The following is a 19,646-nucleotide window of genomic DNA, read 5'->3' on the forward strand; positions in this document are numbered from 1 at the left end:
TAGATGGCCTGGCGCAGCAGGTGAGGCGAACTCTATGTCTGAGTTGGTCTTTGCTCAAGCAGTCCAGAAATGGCTCAGATATGCTCCAGATCGTGCGGGTGGCGCGCAGGACGCACATCATCCATCCCCATCCCGGAGTAAATAATAAAAGTGACGTGAAACATAGAAATGTAAATAGGAAACTTTGTCTTTTAATAAAGTATTTTGCAAATGATACATGTCTATTGACCTTTTTGGTTTTTGGTTTTTTCAATAAAAAGCAACTGTACGAAAAGAGGTGGAAAATCAATACCATAGCTCAACAGTGTTTCAATATCAGAATCTGACATTGTTTCAGTGTCAACAGTGTTAGAAAATATAACGTCGAATCAATGTCAGGTTTCAACATTGATTCAACATCAAAACCTGACGTTGTTTCAACGTTAAAAATGGGTGCAAGAGTGACGTTGGGTCAACGTCAGACTTCAACGTTGCTTCAATGACGTCGCCTGATATTGACTCAACATTGTTTCAATGTTTCCTTGCTATCTGGGTTGTCAAACCAGCGCCAAATGAAACTTGCTCTTGTTGAGTATTCATAAAGCTGTTATGTTGCATGTGTAGTTCATTGTAAATAATTGTACTCTGTGTGAAGTAGTTTCAATAAAACAGAAAAGAATAGTATACATGTTTTTTTTTTTAATTCTTGATCTTATCACATGTACTTAGCAAGTACATAAGAATGAAATGCAAACTATTTACATGGCAACACACAGCTGGCATCAATCTTGAACCACAAAATGAAACATTACAGGCTATTTAGAGCAGCACATTGTTTGGAGAAGTATTTCCCAACAAGTTCAGGAAGACACACTTTAAGAAAGAAGTCTTGTGCTTGCTTTAAACGTGGTTCCCAGAAATCCACATCAGGGAAGATGCGTATGACAGAAGGTCTCTCTGTGTCCACACAACGAGGTCACAGTGCAGTTTCATTCAGTCGTTGTGAGTGCAGTACCTGAAACACACAAAAACCACTTTTAATAAAAGGTCTGTAATGAACCAAGGCTAATATAGATGGTTTGGCTGTACGTGCAAATCAAAAACTGTAACAAGGAAGTTGTTTAGAAAGTTATCATGTTCAAACCGACTTACCTTTGTCTTAACGACAACGTACAGTTGTCGCAGCGTGGAGGCATAAAGATGGACAAATCTTGCACCCAGCTGTTCGTGAATTGGATGTGGGCCTCCAGGGATTTATAATTCTTAAACTGGTTTGCTGTGTATGCGCTGACTCCACAGACAAGGTATGCAAAGATCGGGATAGGACAAAGGCGGTAAGATAAAATTAGTGCACATGACAGGTGTGTGATTCATCTGGAAGTTATGTGCGGATTAGTGTACAATGAGAGCAATTTAGTATGTTTTTAGAGGCCCATGAGCAGTGTTGGTGCCCAGTCTGGATTTGTTACATCCATTTCATATGCTGGTTTGCCTGCAATAATGCTAAATCATAAGCTACTCAGTCGACATGATGACATGACGTGGTTCTGCAGCATCACACCTCAGCACATTGAAAATAACACTAAAAGCATTTTAATAGTGATATGAATTAATTTAGAACTCACCGGAAAGAAGATGCAGAGACCAAACCAACAAAAAGCTGGGGATTGCATAGAACTCGATCCGCTTGTCTCACCGCTGCAATGCAAGCCTGACGTCTTTGTTTAGTAATATCGGATACATGGGATCCCTCACGTTGCCTCCAGGATGGAAAACGATGAAAAGAGAGCCCATTATCCAGCTTCTTGCCTTCACGATCGTGTGATCAAACGTTGCAACTGATAACACAACACGTACGAACCATAGCTGAAGCTGAATCCTGTGTCTAGCCTACTGTCATGGCGGAAAGGGGGCGTGGCCCACCTCCAGTGACGTCAACTCCAAAGCCCTATACGTCATTTTTCTTAACATAATTGGTGATATAGGTTACAAGCAAGTCTGGCGCTGAAGAGAAATTGTCGTGCTATGCTCCTTTGTTTATTTTGCATAAATAGTTTATTGTCCTGACAGAATAGTGTTTGGCTTCTGCTATTACCATGGCACATTGACAAAAACTGTATACTTTTTTTCACAGGATAAAACAGGTTTTTTTGTATCACTAATTGCCCAGTACGATTACAGCATACAATATTATTGTCACTGCTACATTTCTGTAATGCCTACCAGAAATTATTTCCACTATTAATTAATTACCATTGAGCTCAAAGGTCCTATTAATAAACGGTTAACGAATGTGTATTTATGAAGACGATTTGTGAGGTAAACTTACCTTTGTCCGTATGATGGTCTTTCGTTCTACACGGTGCATTTCAAGGTCCTGTACCCATCCGTTGGTAAACTGTACCCGGGCTTGTGTATGTGTATGTACTCACTCCAAGAACAGTATAATTATAAATATGAGCGTGATGAAAGTTGGGCAGCACGCTAACGTTTTTTGTCCACTCTGTGTGCTCGTAAGGGTCGGACCCTTTCACTCCTTTGATTTTTTCTTCATATCTTTTCTATGCCTTTTCGTTGAGTCTGTCTTTGTACGGCCCGGCATTATTCTCCTTCATTTTGTACATTCCTTTTTTGGGGGGCAAAGAAAAACCAAGAAGGTATTGGAACGGGAGAATGAATGTTTTGCGGTGCTGCAAATGCTTGCGTTTGATGCGGTACTTGGATTGTTTTGCTACGGGTTCCCGGCATGCAATGCGCGAAAGTCATGTGGTCTGTCAATCTCTATAGAGTTACCCCGTACATATGGAATACGTAACAGTGTGGAGAATTAGTCTCTCACTAAGAGAACCAAGGTTACACCGTAACCGTACATTATCTAATCACAAAAACTCCCAGGGCTTATCTGGCTGGTAAATCTACTGGGAGATTTCTTTTCTGATGTATTAATCACTTATTTTGACCATATCACTTTAGTAAAAGTAGTATCACTTTGTCACTTAGGTTAGAGCATAAGACACATTTGTGAAGCTATCACGTGTTCTACACACACAGTGAGGCCATTGTAAGTTCATGGGAGACGTTAAACAGATAGTGAGAATCCTTCTGCTTACCAGAGATGTAAATCTTTAGGTGATGGCCAAGCAGAATACCAGGTCATAATTCTCTCTGTGAGGGAGAAGGTTTTAGGGATGGGGCTAAGGGTATAGCCCCCCCTGTGAGAGGGCCAACATGTAAGAGTTGTGGAATGTTTTTTGTTTGTGTGTGTATATAAGATTGCTAATGGCCAATGCCCTCAGAGATAATCCAAGTGTTTTATTTATTAAACCCACTTCAAATCAAGCTCACTGGGTGTATTGTTAAAATTTCCATAACATAAATTAGATCGAGCTGCCTAACTGTACAATTCTGGCTTGCAAACATGATTGCTAGCTAAACCTTATCTTTTTATTCTCTGATGCCAACTTGTGTTTTTTGCAGTCAGCACCATGCCCAAGTCTTTATTCTGACTCTGACCTATGCACTATTTAATCAGGTCTCTGAACTGTACAAAATAAAGTATGTGCAAAAGTATAACAAGACAGAGTTATGTAGGTTTCATCAATGTTAACTGTCATAACTGTCAATAAAGTACTTGGCTGTGGTCAAAACATGCTGTGGTTTAATGTTCCAATAAACCAGGAACATCAGTTTCCTGGTGAACTTTAATCCAAACTTTGTGACTTTAACAAACTAAAACCTATTGCATTCACATTCGGTTGGCTGCAGTTAATCTGCTCCAACAGGAGGAATTTTTTTTTAACCAGAGCAGAAAAGCTCTAAAGCTGAACATCCATTTTTTTCTCTCCCACATTTTCTTTCTACATTTCCTGAGCTAAAACACTACATCTCAAAAACAGCAGTTAATATTTCCCAGCTAAATTGAAATCATTCACTGACTGAGGAATCACTGCAGCTCCAATGTACTTTTGGGATTTGACAACTGATGGAAAAAAATGTTATGCAATCTTCTAATTGGTGTGAGCTGTATGATAGTCAAGGATACACATAGTGCCTGGAAATATGCCAAGACTGCAAAAATATTATCTGCTCATTACACTGCACACACTCATAACTAATTTCATTCTAGAGGCTTTTGAGAAGCCTCTAGAAGGAAAAGTGTTATTGTGTGACAGTTTTATGGCAAAGGAGGGTGGGTCTGACAAAAATTACTGGGGACTTCCCCCTTCAAGCATGAAACTTGGTTTTTGACAGTTTTGCTCCCTTACAAGAATAAACACAATTCTTGACTGTTGCTCACTTTCTTTATTTTTATTGTGACAAAAACTCACTTGAGCAAAGGATTAAATTTGTTAACCAGAAGACTGGTTTGGGGTCCATTTGTCCCATCATAGGATATAAAGCAATAATAATAAACAACAGAGCTAAACAATGAACCAATAGAACAGGAGCATACTGAACTTTAACCCTCATGAAATGTAAGATCAGTTTTCCTGATACAATTAATAGAATAATGTAATAAACTGAACAAACAATGCTGAGAGTTCTTTACAGCTCTGGAAAAAAAATAAATAATGATTTGAATATGCATCATTTTTTCACTCAGGTGTTCAGCGATGACTCACAGCTGTCCCACATTTTCTAAGTATATACGTTCTAAACTGTATGAATTCTCATGTGCTTCTTTAATTGTACCTTATCGACAAACCTTTTCCCACAGATGCTACAAGGATACGGTTTCTCACCTGTGTGAATTCTTATATGACAGTCCAAACGTGACTTCTGAATAAATCCTTTGCCACAGGTGCTACAACAATATGGCTTCTCACCTGTGTGAATTCTCGTGTGTGTTTTGAATCCTGATGAGTCAGCAAATCTTTTCCCACAGGTGCTACAAGGATATGGTTTCTCACCTGTGTGAATTCTAGCATGAGAGTCCAAATGGGACTTCTGATTAAATCCTTTCCCACACATGCTACAACAATATGGCTTCTCACCTGTGTGAACTCTCGTGTGTGTTTTCAACGTTGATGAGGTAGCAAATCTTTTCCCACAGGTGCTACAACAATATGGCTTCTCACCTGTGTGAACTCTCCTGTGTGTTTTGAACGCTGATGAGTCAGAAAATCTTTTCCCACAGGTGCTACAAGAATACGGTTTCTCACCTGTGTGAATTCTCATGTGTTTTTTTAATGCTGATGAGTTAGAAAATCTTTTCGCACAGGTGAAACAAGAATATGGCTTCTCACCTGTGTGAACTCTTAGATGTGCAATCAGTTTGTATTTATCAGGTAAAGTTTTTCCACACACGTCACATTGTACAGACTTGTTCTTTGTGTCCGTTCTACTTTGACTCACTGACACAGGAGTGTTATTTACTCTCTGACTGTGATGTCTCTTCTTCAGTTCTTCATTTCTAGTTGATCTTGAGTCCACATGCCCATTTACTTCATAATCTCGGCTCTCTGCTTCAGAAGAGCTGTGAGAAAGGAGCTGCTCACTGTTTGGTTCTGGTTCACTGTGGGAACTTTCATGGTGACACCCGCTTATGAGGAAAGTATCAGTCTCCTGCTTCAGTCCAAGCTCCTCTCCCTCCTGACTGCTGCAGAGTTCCTCCTGTTCCTCTTTAATCTGTGGAGGCTCTGGGTCCTCCTGGTCCAGACTGGAGTTCCTCTCCTGGTTAAAGATCTGCTGGTCTGTAAGAACTTCCTCTTCCTTAAAAGCATGCTGCTGTACAACATCTAAAGGCACAAAGGGGACAAAATGAGAGCAAAACAAACATTTGAGAATATATTTACTGGTCTAAACCATTAGCAGATCTCTACATCTTGAGCATGTTGCTCACATATACCACTGAAATTTTAAATGTAAAAATGTGAAAAAGTAGGAGGTTTGAAAACTGAGTATTCGAGCACTGATGCAAATGTTTAGTTCTGACACACTTATTAGTGAAGCTCAAAGTTCAACTGACGTCACATACCTGAATGTCTGTGATGTATGAACTAATTAGGGCTGCCACAAATGATTATTTTGATAGTCGACTAGTCACCGAAAATCTGTGAGTTCGGTGTTCTTCTTTCTTCTTGTGCCTTGAACCCCTGGCTAGCTATCGAGCTGGTGGGTAACAGAAGTCTCGAAAAATGTCAGAGCACTTTTGCAAATATGTGATGTCTTGATAAAGTGTGCAGATATCTGAAGTTTACATAGCTACATTTTCGCCTGAAAATATGTTAAAAGTTAATTTTGTGACCCAGAAAGAGTAATATTAAAACTAAGTAGCTGCCACCATTGTTGGGAACGTAAATTGGCTGGGGCGCGCTATGATTCCTGGGATAGGTTGGGCCGCGAAGGATATACCTGACCCATCCTTCAAATCTGGTGAAATGAAGGACGCATTTGTCGGCCGCATTTGGAGGAGTCTTCGAATTTGGACAGCCTTCATTGCATCGCTGCAATGTAATCGGCCTACAAATGCAGACTCCGAAGGATGCAGGCCCTGAATTTGGACACATCTACGATACCGGACACTGCTTCTTCTTCTTCTTCGAGGTATAACGGCAGCTGTCATTCTTGTACATGCAGTGCTGCCATCTTCTGTTTCAGTCCGTTATTACAATCTTAAATCTTACAAAACTTCAAATGACACGTTGACTATTAAATTAGTGGTTGACGATTTTGATAGTTGACATAATCATGACTAGTCGACAAATCGTGGCAGCCCTAGAAATAAATAAAAGTTTTTTGTTAAGTGAATGTGGATGTCTGGATTGGCTATAGTTATAAGAAGGCATGCTGGGGCAGAGCTCTCTTACACAGTGTTTTGGCTGTGCCTGAAATGCCATGAAAACTCTCTTCGTCTGATAAATTTCAGTTTAGGAACTCTGAATTCATATTTACCAAAACAGAATAGAAATATTAATTCATACTTACCCAGACCTGTAAACTGTTCAAATCTCACCAATTCCATGCTGCAGAGGAAACATGTAATTCTTTAACTTAAACTGATAACAGAACAAAATGAAACTTGTGTTGTTGGCTTTGTGTCTCTGTGCAGATTTTTCCTGAGCAGTGGGTGGAAATTTGAAACTCAGATGTTTCACATCTTTTATTCTGCTGAATTGTTATGCACCAATTTTCACCTTTTTGCATGAATTAATGGTGGAAATGTGTTTATGTAAATGAAAACAGAAAATTAGGCCGAAGAGATTCATTCATGCTGCTTTTTACTTTTGAGCCTTCAATTCTTCCTGTGCCTCTGAAAATAAATGCAACCAACTAACCTAACCCAGCTGTCTGTATGTCTCTGGAGAGTGAACAAGGGGAGAACATGCAAACTCCACACAGAAAGGCCCGGACACATGGTGGAGTCAAACTCAGGACCTTGTTGCTGTGAGCCAACAGTGCTAACCACTGTTCCACTGTGACTCCTGTGAGTCATATTCACTTTTAATAAAACATCACAGTTTTACATACCTATTCTGTGTAACCTTATCTCAGGTTTACAGATGGTCTCCATCACTCTGAGCTGCTCTTCATCAGTCCAGACAATAATGCCTTCAGACTCCTTCTTCAGTCCAAGCTGCTCTCCCTCCTGACTGCTGCAGAGTTCCTCCTGTTCCTCTGTAATCTGTGGAGGCTCTGGGTCCTCCTGGTCCACACTGGAGTTCCTCTCCTGGTTACAGACCTGCTGCTCATCCAGACCCTCCTCTTCCTCACAGTCATGTTGTTGTGGGAGGTCTTGAGGAACAAAGAAACACAAGAATAATAATCACTAATGTGTTGATACATAAACTCAAAATGTTTTTAAAAGCATGAATCAAAACCTGAATAAATGGTGATCAGCCTGTCATATGACCCATTATGAGCCACAGACACACAACAGCTCAGGGAAATAGTTGTGCACACTCACAGCTACACGCTAACATGTTAGCATTGAAGCTCCTCACTGTGAGCAAAGACACAAAGTTCACCAAAGTAAACTGCAGGGTGACACCATGAAAACATCAGTGTGTGAAATCCTTCTTTAACTTCCTAAGACCCGAACTCTTCCACGACATGCATTTTTAATTTCACTTTGATATTTGGGCATATTGGGGCCCGATGAATGTAAAAACAAAGAATTACCAGATTTTTTTTTTTTTTACCTTATTTTTATTTTTAAGAAAAATAAGAGCCACATATAAGGATCCATCCATCCATCCATCCATCCATCTTCATCCGCTTTATCCGAGGCCGGGTCGCGGGGGCAGCAGCCTAAGCAGAGAAGCCCAGACCTCCCTCTCCCCAGCCACCTCCTCCAGCTTATCCGGGGGAACACCAAGGCATTTCCAGGCCAGCCGAGAGATATAATCTCTCCAGCGTGTCCTGGGTCTGCCCCGGAGCCTCCTCCCGATGGGACATGCCCGGAACACCTCACCCAGGAGGCGCCCAGGAGGCATCCTTGTCAGATGCCCGAACCACCTCAACTGGCTCCTTTCGTGGTGGAGGGGTTTGTGTGTCCCAGGGATCCCAGGGGCTATGTTGTCTGGGGGCTTTTGCCCCCTGGTAGGGTCTCCCATGGCAAACTGGTCCTGGGTGAGGGTCCAGACAAAGAGCGATTCAGAAGACCCTTATGAAGAGAATATCGAGGGAACAGTTTACCCTGCCCGGGATAGGGTTACCGGGGCCCCGCCCTGGAGCCAGGCCCGGGGAGGGTGCCCGAGGGCGAGCGTCTGGTGGCCGGGCCTTAGTCCATGGGGCCCGGCCGGGCACAGCCCAAAGAGGAGACATGGGCCCATCCTCCCGCAGGCCCAACACCCGCAGGAGGCGCCATAGGGGTCGGGTGCATTGTGTGCTGGGCGGCGGCCAGGAGCGGAGGCCCTGGCGGACTGATCCCCGGCTGCCAAGACTGGCAATAGGGACATGGAATGTCACATATAAGGATATTCATTTAAAATTTTGATAGAACAGTAGCAGTATAATGGGGGTAATTTGGGGTGGCTGTAGCTCAGGAGGTAGAGCTGGTCACCTACTGATCGGAAGGTCGTTGGTTCGATCCCTCACTCCTCCAGTCTGCATGCCAAGTATCCTTGGGCAAGATACTAACCCCCCTAGGAGGTTAAATTAAGCTTCACTTTAACTTCAGAGAAGTCTGTTAACAACTTGTTAAATGTGTTTTCTGCTGACATCTAACTAGATCTTTACTGCACAGTCTCAGTGTTTACAGAGTAGAGCTAGGCGATATAAGATTTTTTCATATCATGATATGTTTTTTTCATTTCAGGTGATAACGATATATATCACGATATAAGCCAAATAACTATATTTGTAAGATTTAAATGTGCCGTTGCTCACAAGTAAAATGTCAAATAATCAGCAGCTTGTTTTGATTTAAATATTTATTTCCCATAATAAGTTCAACAGGGTAGATGTACTTAAGGAACATGAGACTTCAGTTTCAGATAAATAAAGGCAAATATTGCAAACTACACAAAAGGCAGCCGCTAAAGCGTTTAAGTTTCAAAATAGAACAAACAAAACAGACTACTAAATTGTCAGTTCCACTTAGAAACAAAATATTAATTCTAAAAATAAATCTTAGGTCGTTTTACAGAACAACAGACAAAATTGACTAACTTTTGTCAATATCAAATAAACTGAGAACTAAAAGGAAATTCTCAATCTCTCCTTGTTGTATAGCTTAGCTTTTCAAACAGTTTTAACAGTTACTTTAGTCTGACAAAAGCCGAATGACGAATTAGTGCTTTCAGTCAGAGATTGAGCATGCACCACTTTATTGTCTTTCCAGACTTGCTTTCGGCACAATTTACAGTGCACGCTACTCTGTTTTTTGTCAGACTTGAAATAGCCGAAATACCTTCACACTACGGAACTTCTGTGGCCCTTCCGTTCGACAAGCTCTCCGGCATTGGAACCATCATCTGTTTTTTTTCTTCGGTAACCTTCGCTCACGCTCTCGGTTGATTTTTCTCTAGTTGGCAAACTCATTTCCTTCATTACCCGGGCTGCACGGCTGGCTGCTTCCCAAACAAATACACATGTGCGCCTTGGCACTTGTGCTGTACGTAACAAGTCACGTGACGTGATGCTGCGGCTGTGATTGGTTCGGCTCTGCGCTACTTAATTTTGATTGGCTGTTCTTTTTTTTTTTTAAGAGGACAAGAGAGATGAGGCCTATTGCAATAGTTTAATTTTTCTATCGAGAAAAAGTTATTTCGCAGTACATATCGTTATCGTTCTATCGCCCAGCTCTATTACAGAGGATCTAAAACACTGACGCCTGATGTACTCAACACTGGAATCTGTTAGAGGAAAAAAAAAGTTTAATAAATAAATCTTTAAAACCTAACCTATCAGTAACCATGGACCTGCACCAGTCCAACATAGTCCATCACTGGACACTGACCCACAGCACTGATAAATACCCAGTTTAACATCTTCTAGTAAAGTCAGTCACACTGAAGAATCTGAGCTTGAACAGCACAGAGTTAAAAACATGTTCATACCTATGATGTGTGAGTTTCTGTCGGGTTTCCAGCTGATATCCGGCAGTCTGTGCTGACGGTTGCTCTCCTCCTCATACTGGACGATGGTTTTTTGAACCTCTGAGAAGATTTCTTCACAAACAGCAGTTAGTCTCTCCTTGATGAACTCTCTCAAATACTGCACTGAGCTCATTGCTGCTTCAACTCAGGCTGGATGGATCGATACAGGCATTGATGAAGCGATACAGACGTTGGTATCAGATCCACACTGATGTGACGGGATCAATACTTTAGTTTGTGTCTCTCCTCTAAGTTCAGTCCGCTTCATCAACAGCAGCCATGTCTGCACACACACCGCTCCTCTACCACAGTAGTGCTGTCCTCCTCCGTTCTTCTTCGGGGCTTGATGGCATTTGACAAATCAGCTTACAGGTGCATTAATCCCGCCCACTGGACTGGAGTGTGGACAGGAGAACAGCAGGAAAAACAAGTATAATTATATTCTTTCATCAATCTTGTAATTCGATAGAACAATTATCCATTTACTCGTAGATTTCTGAGTTTAATGAGGAGTAGGGCTGGATCATATCATACCATTCACGGCAATAGTGGTATAATGTCGGACAACGATAAGAAAATGAAATGTCGCGATAGAATATGGGTAAAACGCACATGCGCAGTGCCTTTGTTTTCATACGCACATGGCGGAAAAAGCGTGCCGGCGACAGAGAATGAGAAAGGCGAAAGCGGCTCGTTGAATGAAACGGATGAACCAGAACTGGTTTGTAAAAATGCTGCAATGTCAGTGATGTGGAACTGATTTAGCTTTCGTCCGTCAGATACACAACAAAGCACTATTTTTGTTAGTGCATGGTAGCGGGCCGTCATTATTACCGTGTTTTTTGGAAAATACGGCACACTTGAAATCAATCCTTTGATTTTTCTGAAAATCAGTGCCCCTTATAATCCCGTGTGCCTTATGTATGAACTCTGGTTGTGTTTACTGACCTCGAAATGATTTTATGTGGTACACGGCGCTGGAAAATCTGTCAAATGTTTTAGTACGACTTTTCTAAGCTGCAAACCTGCACCACTTGATGGATTGTCGGAGCGTTGCGGCTATCGTAGGCAGGAGCCTTGCAGAGTGATACGTACTGTGCTTCAGCATAGTATTACGGTATTGTGTGTATAACCTCTTTTTTAAGTTTTGTGGATATTATACCTGGTTATGCTGAGGATATGTCGGCCAATTTCCAAATGCCTTTTGGTTAAACTGTCAGCAAGGAATTTGCATTTGCACAGTTAACTTTTTATATAACTTTAATGCACGTAAAAAAACAGCTGCTCAAATACGTTGATTTTTTTTTTTTTTGCACGAATAAAGTTGTGGAGTTGTATTTTGCCTAGTGTTAATTATATCATCAGTTATATCGTTATCGCAAATTTTCAAATGTATATCCTTTTTTTTTTTTTTTTTTTTCCAAATGTATATCCTGATGAATATTTTTGGTCATATCGCCCCGCTCTAATGAGGAGTCTCTCTTTCCATAACATGTTGTATGGCTGTATTAAAGAAGACAGCTATCATCATTTCCTTATTTGTTTGAGCTTTCCTGATTTCGGATTCCAAACATAATAAATTATCCATCGTCCCTCTTTCTTTAGGAAACCCACTCTGATCCCCAGAGAAGAGACTGTTGGTATCTAAAAAAAAATTATCTCCATGGTCTTCCCCAACGATGGATTTTTAACTAGTTTACTATTATCTGCTTCCTGACTGATGGGATTGTGCCTTTTTCATATATAATATTAAACAGTTTAATATCACTTGAAGTCAACTCTCTCATGTGGGCTAACATGTTGTAACACACACCATCCTTCCATGTTGCAGTTTGCTGAGCATTTAAAAATGCACACTGGATTCATCCACTGCCTTTTTGTCTGTAGTGCCACATGACAGGTTTGTTCTTGCTGTTCTTAGGCTAACCTAATCCTCTGAAGTTTTATGTCACTTCTTTTGTTTTATAGAGCTGACAGTTCACTTGTTAAGCTAAAGGAAAGGTGAAACTTTGAGTACGGCTCCTGATTACATGTTTTCAGAAATTAAGCCACATATCAGTTTTTTTAGACCCTTCAGTTCAATCCAGCCTTAGAAACTTGGGTGTCATATTTGACAGTTCAATGTCACTTGAGAAACACTCCAAACTACTGTTTCTTAACTGTTTATATCATCTAAGAAACATTTATAAACTCAGACTACTGGTGTCAAAGGCAGAACATGAGATGATTATTCATGCTTTTCTTTCTTGTAGTTTGGATTATTTTAATGGTCTTTTTAACAAATCAGCTTTGGTTCGCTGTAAAGAATACTGCGGCAAGACAAGAGGTCACATATTACTTCTCTTCATTTTCATTCGTTTCCAGTAAATTTTTAAGGTTCATTTTAAAATTTTAGTTGTAACTTTTAGAGCGTTACATGGTGAAGCTCCCCAGTATATCTCTGACCTGTTGAAACCTCGTGCTTCATCCCGAACACGTAGGTCTTCAGGGCACAAGTTACTGTTGCCCTCACTTACTAGGTTCAAAACCCGTGGCGATCAGACTTTTCAGGCACCAAGACTGTGTTACGCTGTCATTACGCTGCCAAGACTCCACTACAAACAAGCTTATATTTAGTAAAAGGACTAGATGTTGTAGTCCCTGATAATGCTTCTGATTGTTTAATTTAATTTAATTGTGAAGCACTTTGTGATTTTTATCTGTGAAAAGTGATATATAAATACATTTTACCTACTTACTTGATGTCTTTTATGTGGCAGCATGTTATAGAGTCGTGTGTCTTTACCTTGCTGAACCACATCCCAACAAACACTCATCAGAGATCCGTTTCTCAGTATTATAGCACGTACACGGGCATTTTTGAAAACTGAGATTTTCCGTTTTTGTTTAAAAAAATAATCCCGTCCATACGTAAACGCAGAAATGAAGGAAAATGCTGCTAGGAACATGCCAAAGCAACAGGTGGCGATATATTCCTAACCGTGTAGAAATGTTGGCGAATCAGAAGTCTAGAAGCCTCGGTAGGAAATAGTAAACAAAGATGGGGCATAGAAGCAGAACCGAGTCGTAGGTGTGGAGGGACCAGGGGCGGATCTAGAAGGGTGGCATGGGGTGGCAAGTGCCACCCTAAAATGATCCCTTGCCACCCCAAGTGCCACCCCAGTTTTGCATATGACAGTGTTGTTTATTAAAATAAGATAGCATTAACAGTTTGAGCGTAGTTACAGTCAACAGTGAATATAAATGCTAAAACTGAATATATTACATAGTGTCCCCCCCTCTCCATCATTAACAAATGGTTCAGCCCATAGCAGGACCGGCTTTTTTCTTGTTTTCAGTAGCAAGCGATGTTTATGATTGTGCCAGAGCACATTTTGAACAACACCATGGGAATTTCACTTTTTATACAGGTGGTTGGATGTTACACTCTGGAAATGGAAGGAAGGTGAGTGTTATTAACCCTCCGTGGTCCACGGACACCCTGCACCTCCAAATCACATGACTGATGTAAGCTGACATAGCAACAAGCTGCAGCCACACTGAGTCTCTATTTCAGCCCACATTGAAAGTTCAGACTTCAAAGTTTTTACATTTTAATTACAGGCCAGTAAATCCAGAGTTATGGTAATATATATAAGCCATGCTTTTTTCTAAATACTGTCATCATGTTTTTGTGTGTGTGTGTTTTAAGCGTTTTCTAAGGACAGTAAAGAAAGGAAAGAAAGCCACCTCTTTCCTATCGGTGGAAAAATGTACCATGTTGACCAATTTTTTAAAAAGTCAACACTTGGGATTTGGATGTTTAGGCAGAGGGAAAAGTTTTGCGAGTGACGGTAATGGCAGCGAGACAGAGCGAGCAAGTGAGAAGGAGAGAGAGAGAGAGAGAGAGAGAGATTTTAGATGTGGGAGATTTGTGACGTTTAGTTTGGAGTGTATACTTAGTGTGTTGTGTTGTCTTGTGTAGCTGTTCTGTTGTGTAGTCGTTTTGTTTTGTGTGTCAGTGAGGGCACTAATCAATGTCACTAAGGCACATTTGCAACGTAAACACTGTCACTAAGTAGAAAACCAGCGGAGTGATACACCTGCTGTTGTCAGGCCTGCAGGTTTATCCCTGTGCTGTTCTCCTCTGTCTTTTGGTGTAGAAACTTTTTTTTTTTTTACTGGCACACATCATTTGTGGGGCATCTTATTGCGAAACCTGATTGTTCTCTCATTGTAGTTTTAGTAATATTTTTAAATGGTTGTACAAAATGAAAGAAACGCAGGTGTATTGGCTGCATTTTTAGATAAATAGTTGTATATGTTTACAAAATGCACAATTTATATTTGCATTTCAAGTTATCAAAATTTGCTCAACATGTCTGTGGTTTTTTTACAGTAAAAAATACTACTAGGATTTTAAGTTCTTTGTGTGATTTCAGATCAGTAATACTAATGCAGTATGTCAGTGAAAAAAAACAACTAAATTCAGTTGAGCTGAAAAGAATGACACCAAACAAGGCAAGGGGGAAAAAATAAAAAGAAACAATTTGAGGGTGAAATACAAACGTAAACTCAAAAGGAGTCAAACATGGCCGGTTGTATTTCAGACCTCAGTGGGTTAATCCAACAAATCATGAAAAATTAGGTTTAAATTTTTGTTCATGACAGTGCAGATTTCTGACATTTTGTGTAATTTAAGCTGTAACAATGTGATTGTTTTCTAACAAAAACACAGTGAAACTTAAGTTAGACGTGTGTTTGTAAATGAACCGCCCCATGTTGTGTAGCTTTCTGGATTTTATACTTATTGGGCTACATGTTTATTTATTATACAGGCTATACAGTACATAACATCAAAACTCACATGTTTTATGTAACTAAAGTGTGTAATTATGTGGGCTACAGACAATAATTAAGTTATAGACTATATTTATATGAAAAACATGTATACTTACTGCATTTGAATTATTTTAACCATATGTAACCACCTGCATATGTGTTTGGGGGAAAAAAAGGCTTTGATTTTGCCACCCCATTTGATTTCTTTGCCACCCTCATGCCACCCTAAAAAATTTTCTCTAGATCCGCCCCTGGGAGGGACAGTAACTGTGTGTGTATATGTAAGCATTTAAACACTGCAGAGAGTACAATTAACAGTAACAGTATTGTAGAAATTCATTTCACCGAAACAATAACGTGGCGCACAGTGTGACGTCAAAAAAGGCACACACCTTTGACGCTGAGTTTTCTCCGTTTTTCTCGTCCACACGTAAATGCAAAAACGGAGTTTTCGAAAATATCCACCCTGGCAGGCGTTTTTAGAAATCTCCGTTTTCAGTGACTGAAAACGCCGTTTACGTGTGGACGAAAGGTGCAATCGCATAGAAAAATCTGCGTTTTCAAAAATACCCGGGTACGTGTGTGGACGTAGCCTTAATCTCCCTACAGGCGTATTTATCGGTGTTGTAGCTGAATCTGGTTCCACTCACCGAATGACGACCGTCTGGAGACGATTTTATGATCACTTTAAATCCGTCCTCGTGTCTCGTTGTCACGGTTACACTGCGCTCACTGTCCGTTTCCCCCACATTACAGGTTAGTTTCACTCTGCTTGTTGTTCTCCTTTTCCGCTTTGTTTTTTTGTCTTATTATGTTTGTCTTATCTCACCGCTACATTGCTCACCATCCACTTCTATTCTCATTTCACTTCCTGAAACGTCACTTCCCTCTACCGTCTGCTGTCCATTCACAGCCCGTTAGGTCAACTTAGAGCCCCTCCCCCCTGCACTCCTGACTGAGCAGACACCTTTATTTGTTTGTTTGTTTGTTTTGTTTTTGTTTTTTTCCAAAACTTATAGAGACAGCGTAAACAGGTCCGTACAACAAATCTGCGACATGTTGAAAGACACTTGCTTAACCTTATTATTGATACAATATTTATCACAGGTCCTCCATGCATTCTCCTGCTGTATATCATTAAATAAGGAAGAGCAGCAGTGTTTGGAAGCAGAGACAGTAACATAATTAATTATATTACTAATATTATTCTTTGAACATTTTTCTTTCACATCATTATCACAAATATATAAAGCTGTGATCAATTTTTCTTTCAGTCTCTCTGCTCATTTTAATGTTTGCTCCAGGTTCATTTGTGTGTAATCATTTTCTCACATATGAATTCAGATCAAACTCACTGAGTTCAACATGAACGTCCTGCTAGCAGAAACTAAAATTAGTGCAAAAACAGCAGGAATATTTGAAACATGGTGGATGTGTTGCAGACGAGTAAGAAGCAGAAATCTGCCTAAATTTTATTGGAGTTTTATTATTTTTATTTTAAACCATAATGTTTGCTGATATCATGCCCCTGTTGTTTGCTCTCATCAATGTTCTGTTTTTAACTGGTTTTCACATCTGGTCCAGGTATTCTTCATCTAAACATCAGAAACCTTTGTTCTAAACTAGGCTTTTTGAAAGCATCAGATACCAAGTAACTATCTACCATGATTTTAATGAGTCTGCTGGCAACAGATTTGAACTGGGACTGGTTATCTTATGTACTGAGAGAAGAAATCAATACTCACTACAGCTCACTTTTAGATTTTATTTGTTCTCCTCCAAAGACTGGATTGTAAAACTAAAATGCCTAAAAGGAAAATTCACTGAACTTCTCAGCTTCTAAAATGTAAAGCCTCATTTAGAAAATACACAAGTACATATAATGGTCAGGGATCAACATGAACCTATCTTCTCTGTCTTTAATCAACTCTGCAGTGGCTCCATAATCTAAAAGCCAAAGTCCAGCATAGAGCGGCTGAGTGAATGTGGTCTGGACTCTGTGGAGGAGAGTCATGGTTTCAGAGACACTTTAGAAAGACAGAATACCTGCTCTGTGATCCAGGTACACTCCTACTCTGGGGGAACGAGGACCTGAGAGGTCAGTGTGGACTTTGTTGTGAAAGAATTTGTAACTGTTTGTACCACAATATCATGTCCAAGATTTGTCATTGTATCCAAATAAACATTCATCTGACCATCTGATTCATCTTATTGTGGCTCAAGAGTTGGGAGTTCGCCTTGTAATGCCTTGTAAGGTTGCCAGTTTGAGCCCCAGCTTGGACAGTCTTGCTCGTTGTGTCCTTGGGCAAGACACTTCACCCGTTGCCTACTGGTGGTGGTCAGAGGGCCCGGTGGCGCCAGTGTCCGGCAGCCTCGCCTCTGTCAGTGCGCCCCAGGGTGGCTGTGGCTACAATGTAGCTTGCCATCACCAGTGTGTGAATGTGTGGATGACTGGATGTGTAAAGCGCGTTGGGGTCCTAGGGACTAGTAAAGCGCTACACAAATACAGGCCATTTACTATTTACCACCCTGCCCTGATGATATTCTTGTATGTGACTGCTACCCAAACTGCTCCCCCTCTCCACTCCACCTCCAAGTAACAACATCCAGTCAGACTCTCTCTACTCAGGACCTGATAATATACAGTGAATCTGTCTGGATGATCACAATAAAATTTTTGTTGGTCCATAAATGTTACTTTTCTGTTCCCCTCAGATAATAACAGATGTGTGTATGCTTTGGATCCAGTGTGATTTCATGTGAATATTTTAAGAATCCAGCTCTGGTCTTTGGCTCTGTTGGTGACAGTAAAACATCCTCTTCAGTGACTGTCAGTGAGATGTTTGTCCATTCCTCTCTCAGAATGTCCTGTAGTTTTTCTCTGGTCTCTGACACAGCTGCTGTCACATCCTCAAAGTACCTCAGAGGACGAATATTGATGCTGGATGAGTGTGTAGACTCACTGAGTGCTGACAGTGAGGGGTAGTTGTGTAGAAAGTGGTTGTGATCCTCTGTGTGTGAGAGCTGCTCCAGCTCGCCGTCTTTCCTCTTCAGCTCAGCGATCTCCTGCTCCAGCTTCTCCTGAAGCTCTTTGACTCGACTCACTTCAGTTTCCTGCTGGGATCTGACCTGCTGCTTCACATCAGAGCTTCTTTTCTGGATGAGACGGATCAGCTCAGTGAACATCTTCTCACTGTCCTCCACTGCTTTATCAGCAGAGCCATTGATGGCCTCCACCTCCTGTTGAAGCAGCTTCACATCTTTCTCTCGCTCCTGGATTCTCTGCTGGATGTTTAGTCGTCTCACCTCGAGCTCCTTCTGCTTCTCAGTCCTTTCTGCTGCAGCTGGGACTGTTTCATGGCCTTTATGTTCATCCACTGTGCAGAGATAACAGATACTCTGCTGATCAGTACGACAGAAAATCTTCATCACCTCATCATGACGAGAGCAGATGTTCTCCTGGAGCTTCTTGGAGGGGGCCACCAGCTTGTGTTTCTTTAATGGAGCTGCATCATAGTGAGGTTGGAGGTGTTTCTCACAGTAAGAGGCCAGACAGACTAAACAGGACTTAATGGCTTTCAGCTTCCTCCCAGTGCAGACATCACAGGCCACATCTTCAGGTCCAGCATAGCAGTGATCAGCTGGAGCAGCTTGGAGTCCAGTCTTCTTCAGCTGCTCCACTAAAGCTGCTAACATGATGTTTTTCTCCAGGACAGGCCTCGGTGTGAAAGTCTTCCTGCACTGAGGGCAGCTGTGGATTCGCTTTCTGTCCTCTTCATCAAAGTGGGTTTTAATGCAGTTCATGCAGTAGCTGTGTCCACAGGCTGTAGTCACCGGATCCTTCAGTAGATCCAAATAGATGGAACAAGAGAAGGTTTCTCGGTCCAGCTGAACTCCTTTCTGTGCCATTTCTCCTCTCAGTGTCAGTGACTGTAGGAGTTTCTGTTCTGTAGTAGTGAAACTAGTCTGAGGTCTGATCTCAACAACATGTGTTTCTGCCAATAATGGAGCCTGTCAGCTCTTATACGTCACCAGAAAGTGCAAATCTGAAGGGAAGGGAACGAGTAAACATGTGGACAGTGAGGAGGTGCTGTGTTTAAGAGCAGGAACAAGAGGAAGGGATATCAGGCTGTGCTTCACTCCAGGAAGAGGAGCGGTTTGAGATCGATACTGTGTGTTTAACCCTTTGTATTTACTGCTCAGCTCAACTTTTAAGCTTGTTAACCCTTTCTTCTATTTAAGTTCAATTCAATTCAATTCAATTCAGTTTTATTTATATAGCGCCAAATCACAACAAAAGTCACC

General features: G+C 41.0%; 2 protein-coding genes across 3 annotated transcripts; both read right to left on the bottom strand.

Annotated features, from left to right (window-relative positions):
- Positions 1 to 4,261: 4,261 nt before the first annotated feature.
- On the bottom strand, positions 4,262 to 16,279 carry LOC116315382 (zinc finger protein OZF-like). Of its 2 annotated transcripts, none has more exons than XM_039610381.1 (4): positions 15,992 to 16,279; positions 10,482 to 10,915; positions 7,649 to 7,713; positions 4,262 to 5,652 (listed from the first exon to the last, which is right to left on the bottom strand). In XM_039610381.1, the coding sequence occupies exons 2-4, from the start codon at positions 10,651 to 10,653 to the stop codon at positions 4,633 to 4,635; spliced, it is 1,257 nt and encodes a 418-aa protein (XP_039466315.1). In that variant the 5' UTR covers positions 10,654 to 10,915; positions 15,992 to 16,279; the 3' UTR covers positions 4,262 to 4,632. The 2 variants fall into 2 exon arrangements, with proteins under 2 accessions (XP_039466315.1, XP_039466314.1); XM_039610380.1 differs by having other exon boundaries at positions 4,262 to 5,717; positions 7,450 to 7,713.
- Positions 16,280 to 18,034: 1,755 nt separating this feature from the next.
- Positions 18,035 to 19,262, bottom strand: LOC120439426 (tripartite motif-containing protein 16-like). Its single transcript, XM_039610401.1, has one exon. The coding sequence runs from the start codon at positions 19,248 to 19,250 to the stop codon at positions 18,036 to 18,038; it is 1,215 nt and encodes a 404-aa protein (XP_039466335.1). The 5' UTR covers positions 19,251 to 19,262; the 3' UTR covers position 18,035.
- Positions 19,263 to 19,646: the final 384 nt, after the last annotated feature.

This window comes from Oreochromis aureus, linkage group 3, assembly GCF_013358895.1.
Source record: "Oreochromis aureus strain Israel breed Guangdong linkage group 3, ZZ_aureus, whole genome shotgun sequence".
Classification (NCBI taxonomy): Eukaryota; Metazoa; Chordata; class Actinopteri; order Cichliformes; family Cichlidae; genus Oreochromis; species Oreochromis aureus.

What these genes read in the sequence shown, in the direction of transcription:
- LOC120439426 (XM_039610401.1), bottom strand. Translation starts at nt 19,250, where the DNA reads ATGGCACAGAAAGGAGTTCAGCTGGACCGAGAAACCTTCTCTTGTTCC.
- LOC116315382 (XM_039610380.1), bottom strand. Translation starts at nt 10,653, where the DNA reads ATGAGCTCAGTGCAGTATTTGAGAGAGTTCATCAAGGAGAGACTAACT. An exon ending in CAGAAACTCACACATCATAG is followed by an intron (nt 7,714 to 10,481) that starts GTATGAACATGT and finishes TTGTTCCTCAAG; the next exon opens with ACCTCCCACAACAACATGAC. An exon ending in GATAAGGTTACACAGAATAG is followed by an intron (nt 5,718 to 7,449) that starts GTATGTAAAACT and finishes TTGTGCCTTTAG; the next exon opens with ATGTTGTACAGCAGCATGCT.